The following is a 13,936-nucleotide window of genomic DNA, read 5'->3' as shown; positions in this document are numbered from 1 at the left end:
TACAAGTGCTTCATCTACTAAATCCAACAACTTTTGAAAAGAAGCTATGAACAGCAAACTTTTAAGCCATCCCTTTGGCTCTTATTTTATAGAGAGGGAAATTATTAAACCTTGAGTTCAGGGGTAGTATGCTAAAGTACACCCACTAAGGACGTGACCCACAGATTTCAAAGGCAGAAGGTTGGCTATTGTTTTTTGACTATACCTTGATGATTTGTTGTTGTTGCTAAAACTGCATGACTTTTAAAACTGTTGTTACTTGACCAATATTGAAAGTAAAAAAATGGCTTAAAAGAGGCTTCGCAGATTTTTCTTGAATAAATTTTCTGTTTTGTTTTGAACAGAACTTCTTGGTATACATAAACAGGCAACAGTAGGCTTTTTGACATTGATGGAGTCTCTGAGATATTGTAAGGTAAGCTGTTTTCTACTGTATTGGGTTTGCATGGCAAGGTTTTGGTAGCGGGGGGGCTACAGGAGTGGCTTCTGTGAGAAGCTGCTGGAAGCTTCCCCTGTGTCTGACAGCCAGTGCCCACCACTGGCCAAGGCCGAGCGCATCAGCAACAGTGGTAGTGCCTCTGGGATAACCTATTTCAGAAGGGAAAAAAATTGCACAATAGAAACTGCAGCCACTAGAGAGGAGTGAGAACATGTGAGAGAAACAGCCCTGCAGACCCCAAGGTCAGTGAAGGAGGGGGAGGAGGTGCTCCAGGCACTGGAGCAGAGATTCCCCTGCAGCCCATGGTGGGGAAGACCCTGGTGAGGCAGGCTGTCCCCCTGCAGCCCATGGAGGTCCACGGGGGAGCAGATATCCACCTGCAGCGCGGGGAGGACCCCATGCCAGAGCAGGTGGATGCCCGAAGGAGGCTGTGACCCCATGGGAAGCCCACGCTGGAGCAGGCTCCTGGGAGGACCTGTGGCCCCGTGGAGAGAGGAGCTCATGCTGGAGCAGGTTTGCTGGCAGGACTTGTGACCCTGTGGGGGACCCATGCTGCAGCACTCTGTTCCTGAAGGACTGCAGCCCGTGGAAGGGACCCACATTGGAGCAGTTTGTGAAGAACTGCAGCCCGTGGGAAGGACCCACATTGGAGAAGTTCTTGGAGGACTGTCTCCCATGGCGGGGACCTCACGTTGGAGCAGAAGAGTCTGAGGAGTCCTGCCCCTGAGGAGGAAGGAGGGGCAGAAATGTGTGATGAACTGACGGCAACCCCCATTCCCCATCCCCCTGCACTGCTCGGGGGGGAGACGTAGAGAAAATCGGGAGTGGATTTGAGCCTGGGAAGAAGTGAGGGGTGGGCAGAAGGTGTTTTAAGATTTGGTTTTATTTCTTATGATCCTACTTCGATTTGATTGGTAATAAACTAAACTAATTTCCCCAAGTTAGTCTGTTTTGTCCATGACAGTAATTGGTTGAGTGATCTCTTCCTGTCCTTATCTTGACTCACGAGCCTTTCGTTACATCTTCTCTCCCCTGTCCAGCTGAGGAGGGGCAGTGACAGAGCGGCTTTGGTGAGCGCCTGGTGTCCAGCTAGGGTCAACCCACCACATCTACATAATTTAAAATTTTTTCTTTCATTAAAGTGTTGTGGGCTTCTTTGACAGTATTACTGAAAGCTTCACTGTGTACAATTGGAGATATTAAAGAACTTTCAAAGTATGTTCAAATTGAACCTGAGGATAATACCATATTAAATCAGATACATGATAAAATTCTTAAATGCATCTTATTGAGTAAATGTTGTTTGATGCTATTTACGTTAGAACTTTACTGCACCAATTTAATATAGCTAGTTAGAAGCTTATGTTTTTACTAAAATAATGCTTAATGCAAGTTATGTAGATGGTTATAAAACTGTGAAGTCCCAAAGTGGCTTGCTATTGTGCATATTGCAGTTTTATTGTTCTCTTTTTATGCTATCACTGTCTTCCATTTAAAACAAATAGCCATAAGTAAAAATGGTAAAACTACTACTAAGTAAATGTATTCTAAATATAATATATTGAAGACCTAAAAGTTACTGTCTGTGAACATCTGAAAGTAACTGAAATGCAACCTAGTCCATATTGTTTCTTTGTGTTGTGACACAGAATTTCTTGATTTAAAGGTTTTAGTTGAGAAATTTTGTGCTTTACAAATACTGCTTTTGAAAGAGCATTAATACTCAATTTCAAAAGGCTTTTTGGTTATTCCTTGCTTTCTTTTCAATCTATTGAATTCCTTTAACATAGCTCAAGATTAAAAAGGATTATGTAGTTTGCAGTACATTGGTGTATTGACTATAACTAATTGTCCATTTATTAAATATATGCCAATTCTGAATTGATTCATCCCAAAGCAGCTAATAAGTCAGGTGGACTTCTACCTTATTTAGCATTTGATTATAGTATTGTTAAGCATAGGAGTACTTACTCATGTGCAGTGTTTGCAGCATGTCTCCTGGGTTGAAGTAAGGGATATTGTTGATACTACAATCTCACTGATGTCTTATGTCAGTTAATTATCACAAGCTGTGTTGTTTTCCAAGTCAAACAGGAATCAGTGATCAAAATTAGAATCCAAGTATTTTACATGGTTTTGTCATTTTATTGAACGCTTTATATTAGTTTTCAGAGCAGTTGGGACTCCACTAACTGAATTGTCATTAAATTCATCACTAACTAGATGAGTTTTCTGGGTTTGCTTTGTGTTTCTGATTTTGTTATACCTTTTTAGGTTGGCTCCTATTTGAAATCTCCAAAATTTCCCATTTGGATACTTGGCAGTGAAACACACCTCACAGTCTTTTTTGCCAAGGTATGTTAGATGTAATTTTTGGTAACCTCAGGCAGATAAACACCACATAAATTCAAAGTTCAGATCTTGCTACAATGTGAGTTTCATGTGGCTTTAATGTAAAAATGTAGTCACCAAACCTTTTAATTAAGCCTTCCCTCAAAGGCAGTTTTTCACATGGTTTAATGATATCTTATAAATTTTAGTCAAGTCTTCCGGTTCTAGCATAATTTATTGGGCTGGGGGAGGGTATGCGTTAGAATACCATAATTGGCATAAGTACTGTCTCAAATTTCTATAGTGCAAGAGAGATATAAAAAGGAAATAGTTATGTCTAGGTACCTGTTAGCTCCCTGACAATACTTTCACAATTTTTAATCTGTAAACATAGTTTGTTGTTCTAGATAAAAAATAGATATCAGGACTGTTACGATAATTCCTTATATTTATTCTACCAGATATGTACTGTAAACTGTGAAACACACAACATGCTTTTGAGAGGAGTTCTCAGTTTAAAATCTTAGACCAAGTTTTCTGAAGAGACAGTTTCTGTTTCTTTAGTGGAAGATTGTAAGTTGTTTTCCTTATATTTTTTTATTTCTGTAGAATACTTCTTTCTGATTAAAAATATTTGTTGAAACTTTAAGTAGTACTTACTAGTACATTTATTAGTACTTATTAGGAATGAACTTTCCTGTACTTAATATCTCGCAAATGAATGAATATTTTAGGTGTACATTTTGAAAATAAGTACTAGAACATATGACAAAGTTAAAGCCATAATTTCTTGAGCTGTTGAATTTCCTTAAGGAAAATAACCTAATCTTTAAAAAAAGGACACAAAACCTAAGGTTTTTCTTATAAAAACAAAAAAACAAACCCCCACAATACATTGCAAGTTTATGTGTAGCAGTATTTCTTTACCTTCAAACTTAAATTTAAAAATCCTTTAAATTAATTAGTCTGTGTTGCACATTGAATATTTTTTTGCAGATTCTGATGCAAATGCTATAGTAGAACTTCCCTGAATCCCCTGTGCCTGATAAATGCTCTTTCTTCCCTACTCCATGGTAATAGAAAAATTGTTACCTTCCTTTGAATGTTTGTCTTCTGCCTTACTCTCTCTCCAGTCTTTCCTGGTAAAGTTTTTTTATTTCAATTTTGAAATTTTATGCACAATTTTTCTGAATTATACCATTGAAGTCGGTACTTTGTCATATAGAGAGCAGTCCGATGCAAATAGGCATAATCACTCCATTATACAAGTCAAGTGTACCCGTCCAGAATGTTATTACACCTTCTAATGTTTTTTTGTCTACAGTGACCATTTCCAGGTAGAAATCCATTTCTAATGCTCTTCTTTTAGGAAGTTGAGTGCTGTTTGCTGGGTTTAAAGTAACTGGGCATCAACATCGGTGCCTCCGATACAGCCTTGTTCCTCTTTCTTCATTGAACTCCGCTTAGTCTGTGGAAAGCTTCACCTTGTGATTAATACCTTAGGAACTAAAAAGCAGGAAAAGGAAGCAACATGGGCTTGGCAAATAATTTCCTAGAAATTTTTTTGATGAAAAGAAGCAGGAGCTGAAGGTGTGTAAAAGTTCTGAGAGTCCTTGAATTTGAATGTCTGACCTCACCCGTTCTAAAGTAAAGGTTGCTGAGCATTTCAGGTGTAGCAGAGATGTCAGCTACAGTGGAAATATGAATCATGTCGGCAATCCATTATTTTATCAATTGAAGCTACATGCCAAAAACTACAGGAAGAAACTTGAATTCATTGCCAATGGTTAGTCAGCAAGTTGTTAAAATATTGTGTGTAGTTGTCTAGATTGTGCTTGAGACTGAGGTTGTAACTTCTAGCTTGATAATGAGTTTGACTATATGAGAAAGAAATCTTCTGAATGGAAAGAGGAAAATGGGCTGTGGAGCCAAAAGCAGTGCAGATTAAGTTTGAAAAAAACAAATACAGCTTTAATTCTTTCAAGCTGCATATGATTTACAGGAGCCTAAATGCCTATGTTTAAATAGAAGAACATTAGGCAATTTTTAAGTAGAATAGTAGTCACTTTTGTCATTAGCTGAGTAACTGGGCCTAGAAACATAGAAAAAGCCGATCTTCCTAGGCTACTGTCACTATGGACAAGCAGCATGGGGAAATTAGGGAATGGGACAGAATTTTCACTGCTATTTTGAGGACTTTTCTTGAGCATGGAGGTTCAACAAGTAAAAGGTTTTACTCAAATTCTGCATACCACCTTACTCAAAGAAAGTTGGCTGCTGTTCTTTAGTACTCAGGTGCTTCACTCAGATTTTTACATTTGATGTGGAGTACAGCTATAAACATTGTAATCTTAACTGTGGAATGAATGATCATCCACCTTGCTTTTCTATCTCAGAACATTTTGAATTAAATACTATAGACATGTATTGCTGTCTGCCAGAATATATTTGCATTACTCTAAATGTGGACCATTCTGCTGTAGCTGTGAGTTTCAGAGAAATGTTTTTCAGTCATACTTTCTAAAATAAATAAATTTGTCCATAGCTGCCATTCTAAAACTTTCCACATTTTCAGTGGATTTTAATGAATGGGCAAAATGCAGCACAGCATCTTTGGACTGAAGATCACACTCACAGCTTAAAGTGAAAATAAAAAAATGAATTAAAGCATGTAATTTGCCTTAAATTCTCTTGTAACTGCTGCTGCATGAAATAGCCTTAAACAGTGACACCTGAGTCAATTCCTAGTTTTATCAAAAGTCTACCAGTGGGTCAGCAGTTTGCCCCATTACTAAAATAATAAAAATTTTATTCTGTCTGCATGGACTTTATCTCCACATCTTGATTGTCAAAACTCATTAGGTATGTATGGCAATGTTATCAATCTCATTTTACTACAAGGAATTGGAGGTAGAAAGAAATAACTTGAAGAAATAATTTCTTCCTTAAACCAGCAATTTTGATGGAAGCACATTTTATTGAAGAGAGTATCAGTAGTTTTTCTTCCTGGGACTTAGCTGAGCTGTCGCCAGCCAAAGTTATTTACATTTAGATGTTTCGGAGGCAACCATGCAGACACAACAAGTTGAAATGTAGTGGATGGTCTTCTATACAAAACATGGAAACATGAGAATACTCATCACAATATTTTGATCCACTATCATCCACTTCCGTGGAAGTGTTCTTTCTAGATGAAAGAAAATAGAATCTGGAAACATCTGAAATGAAGCTTCACCTGACATCTTCCATATTTTAATTTCTAAGGTAGACTGTATTGAGCAAAAATAGTACAGCTTGGTCTGCAGAGGAGCATGCAATGAAGTTGGAAAGGACATACAAACACCTGTATTACCTAAATAGTTAGTTCTTCAGAACTGATACTTAACATGTATCATAACAGAGCTGAAAAAACTTGTTGTGAATAGTTGGGAGGGCGGACAAATGTTAGCAGGGAACCATAATTACTGCCAGCATATTTTTTCCTTTCAATTACAACTGTGTGTGTTTAAGGCCAGAAAGTTGCTTAATGCTCAGCAATCCAAATTTAACATTCACTGAAGAAGTAAAGGTGGCTATTACTCCTAGTGGTCATAGACTCTGCATTTGCAACAAGGTAGATCTTCCCTGAAAAGTGAGTATGTAGGTTCTTCACAGGCAACTAAATCCAAGCAGCCATCATTTCTGCCTCTCCCTGCCCTCCCTTCCTTTCAGTGAATAAGAAAACTTCCAAATGGCCTCAGGCCAACAAAAACAAACAAGGAGGCTTTCATCTGACACACTAAGTATCCCTGCATGCTCTGTCAGATGGTGCTAAGGCAAATAGACAGTACTGTAAATGTCCTCTAAAAATCAACTTTAAAGTTATGGTTTGGTTTTGGGTTTGTTTGTTGTTTTTTTTTTAAATGTAGGGAAAAGAGAGAGTGAGAAGTGGGGCGGCTCTAAATTACTTAATGTAGGGATAAGGCTGTGATGCTCTGGATCAAATGCTATATGGTCAGTTCTCTGTTATTTTTATGATACTCATAATGTAGGAAGTTACGACAAGCTGAGACTATTCAGAACTTTAAGGAATGTCAAAGTGCAGTCAGACACTGTATAAAAGAATACCAACAGATTGAAATGTTACATGAAATATAACAAGAAAATGTTTCAGTGCAAACAATAGGAAACACAACAGCAGATTAATAGCTGCTTTCTAAATACTATCTGCTGACATGCAAATTCACAGGGTCTGGAATTTTGAATTCAGACTCTTTGGAAGTAAAAACACAGCATGGAATGAGTGTCTGTCTGGTGACTTCAGGTGATTGAAACTGTCCATGGGGAGACTTTGGAGCTGTGTAAGTTTTTCAGAAACTCCCTTAGTCTGTTCCCTTGTCTTGGAGCACACAGGCCACAACAGAATCGACTATCCATGTTCAGCTACAGCATTGTAGCATTCATAGTCTTGAAGAATCAGATAAGCAGAGGAAAGTCCTGGCTGAGACATCTGAATAAGTTACAAATTACTGTTTTTCAAGGAAAGTGTGCCTGTTCTGCTGTGTTGGGACTGTACTTATGGTTTCAGATGACATTTATTTATTTTTCTAACTTTGATCACTGTAACCTGTTCTAAATATTCTCAGGGCCTTTCTTCAGCATCCTTGATAGTATTGTCTCTCAGAAGAAAGAACATTCACTTCTCTTCCTAAACAATCTTTTTCATCAAAGTTCAACAGAGGGACACCTGAGCAAACACTGACACTGCTATAGGAGATCCTGAATTTGGGTCAGTGGTGTTTACCAGAACTGGGCTAAGGGGCGGTGTTACTGGGTACAGCATTTAATCTCAGAACACCAACAGAGAATGTCAATGGCCGTGAAAGAAAATAAGGTGCATGTGTAAAAATTCAACCATTACTAGTATGTGTCAACAACTCTGGTATCTGCAAAAGTAACCTATGTATATCCAAATAAATTGTACTTATCCTTTAACTTAGGAACTCTTCTACTTTGGGAAGGTAGTGAAAAATATCTACACACTTCCTTCTGTTTTTTGCTCCCATGACTGGTGAATGCAGGTAATCAAATTTTGAAAAAGTCTTTCTTCATTAGAGAAGAAATCAAAATCGGATTTTGAAGAATTCCACTTCAGGAAATGGTTACAGAGTGTGTGGTTTCAGAGTCTTTAGTTTCTGTGAGTAAGTGGAATTCATTCTGGTTGGTACAGTCTGGATATCTAATAGAAAGAATATAGAAGTGTGAGGCAACTGCAGAAATAACTTCTGGGCTAAAGCAGGTTTAAATTTTCTGTGTGCTGATTAAGAGCAGGGGGACAGATGCTGCTTTGTTCTTGACAATAGCTCTGACCTGGCTAAATCAGCAGTGAATCTTCAAGTATTTCTATTAGCTGTTAATTTAAGAGCTCTGTTAATTTAAGAGCTCTTTTCTGAGGGAAGAGACCTCTTTAAAATGAATGTTAGAGCAGGGTGTTTCCTGTGGGATCTGTGGGCCCCCAAAGAGCATTGAAGTTACTCTACTGATTGGTTTAAGCTTCATAGTGTAAATGCTATTGCTAAATGAATTTAAATTGTTCTGAGTAACACAGTAGTTCATAAGGGTTGCTTTGTCCAAATACGTTTCCTAGCAGAAAAGCCAACTTCGAGGTCTCATAGTTGGCAGGGGGCACCTCAAAATAAAATTCTTCTGTAAGGTATCTACCCTGTTCTAGCTTTGCGAGATCACAGAGCATAACTATGAAACCTTATTCTGCCCTTTGTGGGTCTGCTCCAATTTTACTTCCAGATGACTTTGTTCCTGCTACAGATGTGTGTTTATAGAAACAGCCACTTCTGGGCGGTTTCTTTGTTTATTGTTTGTTTGGGAGGCATTCTATGGGAAAACTTGTGCTTTTGTCATTCATGTAAGTGACTTTCACACCAGGATTTATCCAAGTAGCTTCTAGATTTTGTCTAAATTTTTCATTGTAGTAAGAGACTTTATATGTGATACAACAGTGTATGGTGGCATATTTGTTTTTAATGAAATAAGTTCATGACATCAATTTACCCAAGTCATGGTGGCTCTATTTTCTCTAAAGATAACAAACCTGGAGTACTGTCATTTATGAAGTGTCTGTATTTCTATTTCTCTCTTTTTTTTTTTTTTTTTTTTTCCCTTTCATTAGAATTGTAGTTTTGGCTTTAAGTGGAGGTAGCTTTAATGAGAAACTTCAGCCATCATACGATTTTTGGCTTTGGTCAGGAGAAACATTTCTGTCTCCTTTTATTTTCCTGTTTCCCATATTGTTGGAATGAGCAGTCAGCTGTGATAGCTGCAAAGAAAAATTGAATCTCTCTGTCTCCTCTTAGTTTTTGACAGTCTGTACTTCAACTGTACTAAAAGAATTTTTAAATAGTGGAGAAACCAAAGCGCCTCGTAGTGGCTATACCAAGTTTTGACAGGACATGGTCTTTTTCATGTCTAGCACAAGGTTTGGGAAAGAAGAAAAGGTTGTGAAGAAGCCAGGTATACCCCCTCCAGTCCAAGAGTTAAAGTACTAATTTAGGTTTTGCCATGTCCCTGACATCCTTTCAGTCCTGCAAAGTGTCTTGGAGAACTCTGGACTTCCAAGAAGAGCAGAGATATCCAGAGGATAACAGAAAGATTGAGCGGGAAGATTGAGGTGTACATGTCTGTCGTTGGCAAGTGGGGCTGATCTGCAGAGCTAGACAGTTAGGGCTCATAGATCATTGTGCCATAAGAAATCCAGTAATAGATGTTGCAGAGGCCAAATCATATTCTAGTGCAGTAGACTCGAAACACTGTGATTACGACATACATTATTACATGCTGAATCAAAGAGAGTCAAGAGACTGTACTAAAGTTTTCAGGATTTTAGTGGGCCTGACTTGAATTTTCTGGTTTTGGGGTTGGTGATACAGGATCATCACTCCATCTTCCTGAGTCAGGTGGGACTCTAGTTACTCAGGATTTTGGGGTCTTTCAGGTATTATTAGAAGGATGGAGTGTGGTTTGAGTCCCTGCCACACAGTTACAAAGAGGCCTTAAAGTGGAGATCCAGCTATACAGATTTTATTTTTCTAGCCTAGTACAGTAACTAAAAATGTTGAGCTAGGAAGAGAAAGTCATAACCATAGGATCTAAGGTCACATGATTGACTTTTATCAAGACTGGAGTACAATAATATACCCATACATGTTGAGGAAATTGCATGTGAAAAGTATTAAAGAGCATTCTGGTGGTCTTCCAGTTCCTGAGGCTGGGTGGTAAAGAAGTTGATGTCTTTTGAACACTGGAGAAATGAATCTTTGGGCAGTGGTAGGCATTTTGACAATTTGTGGCAAAAATCCTGAAGTGAGAACATCTAGGTTAAGGTCCTGTAATGCTTGTATTGCTCTTCTCAGAAGAGCTGTATGTCCCATAATAATGAGTAGCAATTATGAGGACTTAGTGCTCAGATCACAAAAAGGTAACTCAGTCATGAGGTTTTGCATTATTTGTTCTTAAAATTGAGACATAGAAATTGTAATGTAGAGGTCATTAAATTGAGAGACATAAGACTCTGAATGTTAATCTAATCAATTATTTGGGATTTACCATCCTAAAATAATTGTATTCACTGTGTTTACCCCAACTCTCTGATTTCAGCCATTTAGTCATATTTATATGTTCTCTAAAGTTTTAGAAAATTTTTGACATTCATCCCATTATGTACAGCTTTCAGAATGATCATTTAAGGACATTGTTCATGGTTGGCTGATATTGACCATGAAATGTAATTGTATATGCCCCTAAGCAAATAAGCAAATTACTTCCTTTTGGGAAAAGACTTCTTGTCCATCTGTTTTCTTTCAGAGGGGGAGGTTCAGTTTTTATATATGAAGTAGTTGAGAGTACAGCTGCTTAGATAATATAACTTTTCATGTGTGTGTTTGAGTTGTTTCAATTTTTGTGTCACTGAATTCTTTCTCCTGGAATGTTACACATTTTGATACTGTTTTGTGCTGAGGTAAATGAGAGAATGATTTTGTACTGACTCCTTGCATCCGGTTTCCAAGCCTAGATGAAAACTTGTAAAATGGGGTGTGGGGAGTAGTTCTAGCAGCTCCAATAGGAACCTTTGATCCAGCAAAATTAAGATGTAAAAATTGAAAATAAAACACTACCACTTGTTGCATGAGATGCCCTTTGAAATGAAGGAAGGAAGGAGGGATGCAAGAAGGAAGGAAAGAAAGCCAGCACAAGGAAGAGAACCTTTTCTAGATCCACAAATGAAAAATGAAGGAATTTCCCAAGAACTGCTAAGCTCTCAATTTAATGTATTGTAGGAGCACTTCTGAATTGGAAAACTTAGAAAGAAAATACACTTAAGTAATGACCATGAAGATCACATTGACCATTTTTAGAAAACTTGTATTCCTTAATCATTTCAAGTCCATTTTAAATACAATTAGGAAGAAAAGTGATTCTAGTAGTCATATATTTATTCACTTTTCCAACTTGCTAGTTACTTTCAAAGTGTATACTCTGTTACTTTCCGTTTGCTGAGTTTGCATTTCAGTTGGTTAAGAAACAAACTTTTGTCTGATTTTTAAAGATTAGCAGTAGGCTGTGGGAACATATTTGAGACTAATGTACGGTCATTTCCATGAAACAATATTTTGACTATAACTTAAATGATACATTGTTTCTGAAAGTTAGTTAGCTATATTTTTAGTGGAATAGATTGTGAATGTGTAAAGCACCTGTTGTGAAAAATGCACAAAGCAGCATGGTGGGTGATTTACTGTCCATTTGTAGGCAGAGCAGTCCTGAGGAGTATTTTTTCCTTTTCCTTGTATTAGAATGAATGACTTTCATATATAAACTGAAACTGGGGACTGGAAGGTAATGGATTGGGTCCTACCCTATAAGAGTACTTACTAACATCTAGAAGGAATTATAGCCTCCTGTTTCAGGAAGGAGGGTATGAGCAACATCTAGTTTGTATGTATGTTAGCCTATCAAATGAAAGGCTGATTTTTAAAGAAACATATTTTAGTTTTTTCTTTCTTTTTCTTAGTATATGCAGAGTGGCTTGCAAATAGTAAACGCATCAAAGACATTGCTAAATGCAATTTTATAAGTCACTGTATCAAGTAAATTCTGAAAGTCAACATACTGCATAGAAACAAAGGCTAAGAACATCATTGTATCATTCTGTATCCCTTTTAGGTGTGAAACCAATGTTGGTTCCAGCTATATTTGATACAATAGCGAAGACATTGGGCCCGAGTCATCACATGACGGGTAGATATTCTGTTTTTCAAATTTGGAGGAATAGGCATCCTGGCTCATTGTTAAATATGATGAATAAATTGTTAGAGTTTTTAATAGTATTGCAATTTTAAAATATCAATCACATGGATATTTACAGAAATGTGTTGCATAAAAAAATGTTATTCCCAATTCCAAATGAAGTGAAAAACTAAGTGCTGATGGCTTTTTACTCCATCATTTGCTGCTTCTGCTAGTCAGGTGCCCTGGCCTTTCCAGGTACAAGTCCTACTCAATTCTGCCACAATTATTCTGTTTTCAGCTATATTAAATAGTGAAGTATTGTTTATGCTATTGCTCAGATAGCAATGCAATAGTATACAGCCATCCAGTGAGTACTGACCTGAAGTTTTTTTAAACACACCTTTTTTAATGTTATGTGCTCTTGTATGTTGCATTACTATTTTTTTTTTTTCTGCTGGTCACAAAGCATATCCGCCTCACTTAATGCTTTGACATTTACCAGTTGCTTTCTTGATTCTGCATTTGGCACATGCTATGTTTGCAGCTATTCCAGTATGCTGGTAATGTTCTGAAATTAGGTATTGTTTATATCTATATCTTTGCATAATTGATTTACAGACCCCTTCTTTCTTTTGGGTCATTTCTACTGAATGTTATACAGCACAACTTAGAATCCTTCCAGTGTCTGATGGCTTCCAAGTTGTGTATGCGTTAATGGTTAGCTCACAGTAGAACTTGGCCTGAAAAGCACAACTCTGCTTCAAAAGCCCTTTTCTCATTTGCATGTTATAACTTGGCTTTTTAGTGCTCAAAATTATTTTACACTTTAGCTTTCTGCATGTATTTGGATATTTCTCAAATTTCCCCAAAATAATACTACTACCCTTTTTATTTGAGGCCTCTTCATAGTGGAGCAGGTATTATTACACCCTAACCAATTTGTAGTTCATTCGGTATTTGTGAGTAGATGGAGGGGAGAGGCATAAACTTCTCTTTTATTCCCTTAAAGACCTTTTAAAGTCTTAGCCCAAAAGCTTTAACTTTGATAAATTTAGTGTGCTTTCATTTCCTTCTGGTTTACCAATCGTTGAATAGTATGCAAACAATTAGGAAGAAAATACTAGGTTTCTTAATAGTTAATCTGGCGTCAAGTGAAGAATGAAAAGAAGGATGTTAGCTTCATGCAGTAGAATACTCCTTTCCAGAAAGTATGTAAATGCAATGGTGTGCTTGTGTTCACATCAGGCCTTTGGCATGACTGTGTATTTATGAAGGAGATAAGGCAAAGGTAAAAGATGCTGTTTGTCATAAGATGCAGCCTCAGCACATGGAGGGGGAAAAAAGCTGAGTTCAGTTTCTGTGCTTTATTCAGTAAGTATATATGCATGATTGTCAAAGTTTCTAAACCAAGGCAGGTCAGTAAATAAATCAATTTGGGCCAGAAAGTAGCATATTCATAGTCAGGGGTTATCTTCATGGAATCATTCCGGAAATGGAATTTTAAAAGAGAAATTTTACTGAGTCATTTCCACACAGATTTTTTTTTTTTAAGAGTCCCAAAATCTAACCCACTGTCTTCCAAAATAAGGAATTTATGCTTGTAGTATCACAATGAAGAGACATGATAGGTAAGTAGAATGAACAACTTCGCCACATATTCCATGTCTCCTTATATGGGGTAATAGGTAGAAATCATAAACTGTGATAGTGCCAGTCTCACGCCATCCATTCTTTGCTCTACAAGCCACCTTCCTTTTTATTTTATTCTATCTTCTAATTACAGCCTACTAACTGCAGAAATTGTTTCTAGATAATGATATTGGGAATATTATTTTATTGGAAATCTAGTATTCACTATGTGACCAAATGGCAGTTCCAGAATTA

At 37.2% G+C, this 13,936-nt stretch overlaps 1 protein-coding gene across 5 annotated transcripts in view; it reads left to right on the top strand.

The window, feature by feature from the left end:
- The window catches only part of MINDY3 (MINDY lysine 48 deubiquitinase 3), a 60,249-nt gene that overhangs the window by 23,801 nt on the left and 22,512 nt on the right, over window positions 1-13,936 (top strand). For 4 of the 5 annotated variants that reach the window (XM_069775929.1, XM_069775913.1, XM_069775937.1 and 1 more), the window contains 2 exons: window positions 345-415; window positions 2,714-2,794. In XM_069775929.1, the coding sequence (XP_069632030.1) occupies window positions 345-415; window positions 2,714-2,794 (152 nt within the window). The remainder of the gene's footprint in view (window positions 1-344; window positions 416-2,713; window positions 2,795-13,936) is intronic. The other variant, XM_069775919.1, reaches the window with a different exon arrangement.

The sequence above is a fragment of the Haliaeetus albicilla genome, chromosome 2, assembly GCF_947461875.1.
Source record: "Haliaeetus albicilla chromosome 2, bHalAlb1.1, whole genome shotgun sequence".
NCBI lineage: Eukaryota > Metazoa > Chordata > Aves > Accipitriformes > Accipitridae > Haliaeetus > Haliaeetus albicilla.
The sequence above is the reverse complement of the archived record's forward strand: the minus strand, read 5'-3'. Positions and strand labels throughout refer to the sequence as shown.